Source organism: Mastacembelus armatus, chromosome 4 (assembly GCF_900324485.2).
Source record: "Mastacembelus armatus chromosome 4, fMasArm1.2, whole genome shotgun sequence".
In the NCBI taxonomy this organism is placed as follows: domain Eukaryota; kingdom Metazoa; phylum Chordata; class Actinopteri; order Synbranchiformes; family Mastacembelidae; genus Mastacembelus; species Mastacembelus armatus.
Genome location: NC_046636.1, coordinates 2,672,576 through 2,679,977, shown reverse-complemented (window position 1 = coordinate 2,679,977; position 7,402 = coordinate 2,672,576). Strand labels below are relative to the sequence as shown.

The window sequence follows — 7,402 nt, the reverse complement described above, 5'->3', positions numbered from 1 at the left end:
TTGAAAGCATCACCTACAGCCTATTCTGTATTTGCTTCTTCAGATACTACAGCTATTATAATATAGCTTTCTGCATTGGCATAGTCACACTGAGCGTTTTGATTATTACACACACACACACACACCCTTCCAGGCTGATGTATTTGGTATCTTAGGGTCTTTACTGAAGTTAGAAAATACGTTTCTGCAGGTTTGACCAATGCTTGCCTGCCCAGAACTAATCTGTTTTCTTTAAACTGAAGCGTTGGAGTAAATTTCTGTTTCTTTTGCAGTGATAATAAGAGTGATGTTCATAATAATGTGCTGATTCACTGCAGTTCTTATTTAAATAGGACACTAATAGATGTGTCACTTAGACACTCACACTTACAGAATTACATGCACACATAAAGTCTGCTCAGAGTATGACTAATCATGTCCATGGCGTAAACTTGCACACAGTTCTGTTAAACAATCGCCACGTGTGATGGTAATTCAGAGTCAACATGTCTGAGTCACCGAGACCTTGAGGTCAGCGCAGGGAAAAAACTAACAGAATGAAGTTTGTCCACAGACTGACAACATTTTAAGTTAGTGTACTGAAGAAACTGAGCATTGAGAATGACTGAGCAGAGAAGTTGCTATGGAGGACTGCAGAGAGTGACCATACCTATGTGTTCACCAAATTTAATTTTAATATATGTTTGTTTATCCTTATGCTGTCTGTCTCGTGCTTTATTCTGCCGTTAATTCTTTTTTATTTTTATTTAACAGTAATATTTAATCCGCTAACATTTGAACTAACTTACATACCCTGAATACCACTTTACACATTACTTCTAGTTCAGTTCATTAAGTAAAGATACTTTTACTTGACTAAACTTTTTCAAAACCTTTTCCTACCCTGCCAACAGGTGCAGCAATACCTGGAGCTAGAATTTTTCTATGATCTGCATGAATATTTCCTACACTTGAATTGTGTTTGTATTTTTGCTACACTTTTAAAAAAGCCATAAAAGGAGCTGCGTTTCTCCCTCCGTCCTGCAGGTGTCGCTGTGTGTCGCAGACGCTCAGCGCTTTCGTCTTAGCGCAGTCTCTTCGGCTGCTCTCTTCCCATTGGCTGGTTTCTCGGCCGCTTCCTGCTGCGTCACGGACTTTGCGGCGGTGTCGGTTTGGATGCTGAGCAGGTTTGTCGGTGCTCGTGTTGTAAACAGACACGGTTTTTTCCGATTTTGTTGGTCGGTGTGGCCACAGACTGTAAACGTCCCGCCGGTCAGAGATGGCCCAGTGCTCCCAGCCTGCTAGCGTTAGCTCCGCGGGGACCGGAGAGCTGCCGAAGGGACGGAAGGTGGCCGTTATCACCGGCATCACCGGGCAGGTAAAGTTGGTGCTCTAACCACAGTTATTATCGGTGATAGTACAGGTGTGAGCGGCAGACAGAGTCTGATATTTGCTCTCACCTGGCGCTTTTCATCTTGACGTGTCGTGATTTTGTTGCTTGGTCACAGCCTGTTTGCACCTGTGCAGGTGTAACAACCTGGTGTGTCACTGTTAAACCTGCGTCCATGTCAGGAGGAAAGTTAAGTGACACCAAACAGACCAGACCAGGCCAGGCCAGAACCAGCTCCAAACCCTCTGCAATAAACTAAAAAGACTGTTCAAAACACAGTTTGACATTTGTAAAACCCCCCTTGTATTTGTGAGCAAACAAAAAAGGTGTTTTCACTGTTTTTGCACCCAAACTACATTGGAACCAGCCTTACACACACTTTTAGATTTGTGAAAACACAAATGATGATTTCACTGCTCGTTTTCCACCAACCCCCCCAGAAGAAGTCCCACCCAGACTTTTGAAAACACAGAGAGTACGGACAGCCTAAAACACAGCTCCAGCTCTTGGATTTGTGGAATTGTGTTGAGACCTAACCCAAGCAAAGGCCTTGGGTTCAGGCTTATTATCACCTATGAGTACATATTTTTTTATATTATTGTTATAATTATTATTACGCTATGGCACCTGAATTAAATCAAAGCGTCATCTCATCATCTAATCTGAGCTAATTAGGATGACTAAGATCCTTTAATAATGTGTAATACAAGTTACTCAGTGGTTTGAGATAAATGCTAGCTAAGGTCAAAGTGGTACCTGAGACTAATGTGCCAGGATAAGCAGATGCTGATGGCTCGATTGTGTCGAATGATAACATTAGAGCTAGTAGAGAAACGCTTAGATATGCATGTCTGTGAGTCAAATTAAGGTTGAGCAGTAAACCAACAATTATATTTTATAAAACATACTGTACATGAAGTCAAGATGATGCAAAGTCTCTGACCCACGTTATTTACTTTGTTCCAGTTGTAAAATAAAAGATAACAGCCTAGTAAAGGCCTTATCGACACACACAATACAAAGGGCCGTTGGTGTTCCTCATTCCCACTCCTATAGTTTTATGGGTGTATGCTAACATGCAGGGCTAATTTCCTGCTTATTTCCTACAACTGCAGGAAATAATGTGACATTATGTGGATGGATCTGGGTGACTTTCTCTTTAATACTTTAAAGACACTTTTTGGTTCCTAACTGTGCACATTGTATTTACTTAAATTTATATTAAGTATCTGCTATAACTTGACTCTAATCCCCGTTTTGGAAGTACCTTCTCCTTTCCATAGGTTAAACCTGCAATTACTGAGTTTTTGGCCACTGGGGGGCAGAAGAAAGAAGCTGTGAACACTGACTTGTGTACTTCAGTTATGTGATCCATTGTTAATATGAAAACGTTGATTCTTAGCGTAAAGGTTTGAGCCCTGTAAGAGTCTTTAGGTTTGTGGAGGTGCAGAGGAGATTCTGGAGTTGAGAGCCACTGACGGATGTAAGACCAAGTCCAAAATGAAAGGAGATGGTCTTGTGTGCCAGTGTGAACCATGTTGGCGTCACAGTGAACAGTTTGTGTAATCTATGTCATATTTTGGTTAAAGTGTTGCCTTTAATGGTGAAATGTTATTTCACAGCTTCTTAGAGTTAGCATGTAAGTAATATACACTAAATTAAGATTTTCTCTGGCAGTTTCTAGAGTAAAGACAAGACTCTGTGCTCCTCAGAGAAACTTAATTTTATGAAAGACTAGGTTACACACTATTTGATATTTAGAGCATTTAGAGCTTTTCTCAGACAAGTGGCAGCAAGCATGAACCTGTCAAAGACATTTGCACTGGTTACTGTCTGAGTATTTCTGTGTGAGTTTGGAGTAGTACGCACATGCAGAAAAGCACTGACAGGCTATGATTTGCATCAGACCAAATGAGCAGCAGGGAATAAGACGAAACGAGGGGAATGTTTTATGATTTGAGGTGAAGCTATTCAGTTGACTGTTCCCAGAATGCAGCCCTGGAGACACAGCTATCGGGGGTCTTGCAAAGTCATTTTCACCACCTCACATTCCTTGGTTAAGCAGCACGTTCCAAAACCTCAGCTCCTCTTTAACGTGCAGTGTTAATTCATTTCTTCTGTCTGTCAGTCTTGATGTTTCTGCTGAATGCTGAGAGCCCGTGTAAAGACGCAGGCATCTGGATAGACCATCTCAGAAGTCACTAGCTGAGGCCGCATGGGTCACAGTCATGCCATAAATTGCCAGGCTAACTACTGTTCATAAATTTCTGGGCAGCATGCTGCTCAGTTGGAACATTTTTGACTGCTGTCTGAGTGTGAAGTATTGGAGCGAGAGGGTGTGAGTTATGGGAGACCACCTGAGCGCCGAGGTCGAGCTGTAGAGCCGGGCAGGGGATCTGGCTGATAGCATGGTTTTATGATCCGGGGTTATGAAGAGGACAGGTTCAAACTCAGTGTTCAACAGTGAAACTTTACTTTGGCTTTGAGCTTCACGCTCCTTTCTTCGTCTCCTCTGGTTGGGAAAACAGCGCTGCACAGTGATACAACCCTTTGAGCTGTTTGATGTTCATCCTGCAAGGCTCATTCCTTCATCCTGCGTTGGCGTTTGATGCACTTCACTCATTCCTTCCTTGCCTCCTTTCACCCACTGCACTGTTAGCAGCACAGGAAGCAGTGTGCACGAGTGCCAGCAATAATAATCATGAAGCTAAGAATTCATGCACACATCTCCTCTTTTGCCCATAATGGCGGCTGATGACTCCTTTAAGGCTAATGCTCCTCTCTGAAGTCTGCTAACTGAGTAGGTAGACACGAGAAGGTGCTAAAAAGCTGAATTAATTTAGCTGGCGAGCAAACTTCACATCCTTTGGATATCACAATATTAGGTTTTATGATTTGTTGATATTGACCTGTCCAGGCGAGAAGGCACAACCTTCAATAGGATAAGTGGTGTAAATGATGGATGGGGTCGACTTTTTGAGCAGCACCACTGGAGCAGTTAGGGTGAAGGACTTTGGGTCACAGTAGAGAGGGTAATAACTTTACCCACCCTCTGTTGGTTTGGGGACTAGCAGCTCTCAAGTCACTGCTGCCCAGTTGTATAGTTGCTGTACATTCATTAAACTGCCCCTTAAAGCTTCTGACTCCTGAATCACATTGATACCAGGAGGCTCTGTTTACTAATGTAGTTCAGCAATGCGCCTGAGTATGCCTGAGGTCCAAAAATAGATTCAGGCAGCTCTTCACACAGCACACCAAATGTTCCTACTTCCTTCCCTGTGTGTATGTATGTGCGTGCATGTGTTGTCTGTGTTGTGGTCTGCCATTACAGCTTCATTAAACCGTATCAGGCATAATTGCAGACCCGTGGTGTGCTTGGCAGCTTCTGCCTGCGGTCTAAAGAAAGCACATTAAAGTGATTTGTAGCTTATGCACGATGACAAATAAACACATGTACGGCCATGAACTCTGTGTTTACATAAATACATGCATAACGCCCACAGGCGAACACACTGGACTCCTTAAATTTTGGACTGGGCCAGAAACGTTTTCCATTAGGTCTTTTTCTCCTTAATTTGATGCAGGCGATCGAACCCTAATTAAGTATCAAAGGTCACAACTGACCCAGTGATGCATGTTTGTAATGATCACAATAATTTACTTATTTGCAGTTCCACCAGCAGGGGGTACCAAACTCATAGTGCTGGGCTTTGTCCAGAGATCACATGCTGTGCTCCCTTTCACACTTCTCTTTGGGCATAGGGATGAGAGTATCTGTGTTTAATTTCTTAATGGTTAAAGAGTTTATGACTGGTTACTTTAAATATTTCTGCACACTGATCTTCTCACGTGAATATTTGTAGATTTTCATATGTTTTCCGTTATGATAACCTAAGTTCTTTTGGATTTTAGACTATTGACTGGGCCAAACAAGCTATTTTGAATTAGTCAAATATCGATGGGCATATTTTAGTGTTCGGTGTTGTGTTTATTGTGTCAGTTTAGTGGAGTCATACCAAGTTAAATCAAGGATCAGACCACATGAAATTCAGTATCCCTTTAGCAAAGAGCAATATTGGGTTTATGCCACTCTATTTAGTGTTATTAAAAGCTTTCCCACCTGAACCTGATGTCTGCAGGACATGAGCTCTTTACACTCTTTTCCCCTCTGCAAACTATCCCAGTTACAAACACTGCTTCAGATTCAGAAAAGGGACTTGGTTAATACACTTGTTGGCTTGTACTTCAGTTAACTTTCACTCTCCTGTAACTCAACTGGGCCTTTAGCTTCTATTCAGTGTAGCTATAGAGGAGAGAGGTCATATTGTGTCAAAGGCCAAAATGGGCCTTTGGGGAGTTTGTGGTATGGCACTGACCCGGCAGGTGAGCATGTAGATGTGTATATGTGTGTATGTCCACCCGCCTTTGCTCTCACCAAGTGTCCAGCTCCCCATAACAGGAAACAGCGAGGTGAGGCCAAGGTTTATGGGCTAATACGGCCTCAAAGGAGCCTCTTGTTTTCAAACAGAGCTGCAGCTCTTCAGGCTTGTTTTCCATATTGGTCTGGCGTGGAATGCTTTGACCCTGGCACAGGGGCAGGAAAACATGACACCGGCTGGAGCTTTGAACGCCACAGGGACGGGCGAGAGGCTGTCAGGGCCTGTGCCCATCTACCTCCTCTGGGTTAGTCGGAAACATGCTGGACTTAAGTGCCAGCCGACCACCTGAGCACTCGCCTTCAGATGTGTTGAAAATAATCTTAAAAAAAACATTTAGATCTGTACCAAGGCATACATTCATTTTCATAAAGCAAGTAAAAACACCTGCTGTTAGAGAGTAAATTTAGTCATTTTAAGCACATCAAACTTTCTTTTAGAGCAGAGTCTGTGACAAGGTGTGAAAATCCAAACCAGCACCTGTTCAGCAGGGTGAAAAGTGAAAATAGCGACATGTTTTGGCCTGCATTTACTCAAATGATGTTGAGACGTTACAGTGACTAAATCACAGGTGTACATGTTAAATTAGTTATGGCTGATTTCCATTTAGAGGTTCAGTTTCAGGCTCACTGTTATGTCTCACTGCATTGAGCAAATAGCAACTGTGACATGACTGATTATTTTGTGAAGTCACCATACATAGATGACCTGTTATAATTTCAAGCAGCTCTTTGGAAAGCATTCTCTTCAACTACACTGCCATTGTTTCCTGTTCATTTCCATATACTATGAAAATTTACATGCCCGGGAGAACCATAAATAAATGATGAATCCTATACTGTTATAAATGAACTCACTGTCAGCTAACCTGACAGATAAACTCATCTGTTTCTATTTAGCAGCTGTTTTTTCTTTCAACTTGTAGTTCTCCACTCTTGGACCTTAAAACTTCTGTGGGCAATCCCGTTGGCTTTGCTCCATGACAGACTTGGCCTGTCTGTGTCGGTCTCCAGAAGCAGGGCCTGTAATAAAACCTAAAACATGACCTGAGTGCAGGTGGCTGGGTATTCTCCAACCTGTAGCCCCCTACAACCTCTGCTCCTCTGTTCCCTGCCCTCCACGTCCATTCTTACCCCCAGACCCGGAGAGGAAGCATGGAACTGGCATGCTGGCAGTGTGTGTGCATCCCTTGTGAGTGTGTGTGTGTGTGTGTGTGTGTGTGCGCACATATGTGAGGGGGACTGAGGGATGAATGCCATGACTAGTTCGGAATGTTCCAGAATCTGCGGTCGGAAAGTCTGAGACGGGAAAAAAGACGAGGAGTAACATGGGTGAGGGGAACAAGACCTTATTGACAGGCCTCGCTCTCTCACTTGCAACACACACAGTGGTCCAACGTCTGCCCAGAGCTCCTGATTCATGTGGATGTTTCATCTAATGATCCCTGGACTCTGTTTAGCTACAGTGTGTAGGTTGTTTTCCAAGACCATAAAACATTTTAACTTGTTGACTATTTATGATCATTAATATGTCATGGATTTAACAGTAAACAGGTTTAATCACTGCACCGGCCACTTTCACCATGGAGACCTCTATT

The 7,402-nt window shown here is 42.9% G+C and overlaps 1 protein-coding gene across 2 annotated transcripts in view; it reads left to right on the top strand.

Annotated features, from left to right (window-relative positions):
• The first annotated feature begins 1,121 nt into the window (after window positions 1-1,121).
• Window positions 1,122-7,402, top strand: part of gmds (GDP-mannose 4,6-dehydratase) — a 132,940-nt gene continuing 126,659 nt past the window's right edge. For both annotated transcript variants that reach the window (XM_026322875.1, XM_026322874.1), the window contains exon 1: window positions 1,122-1,357. In XM_026322875.1, coding sequence (XP_026178660.1) covers window positions 1,259-1,357 — 99 coding nt within the window. In that variant the 5' untranslated portion in view covers window positions 1,122-1,258. The remainder of the gene's footprint in view (window positions 1,358-7,402) is intronic.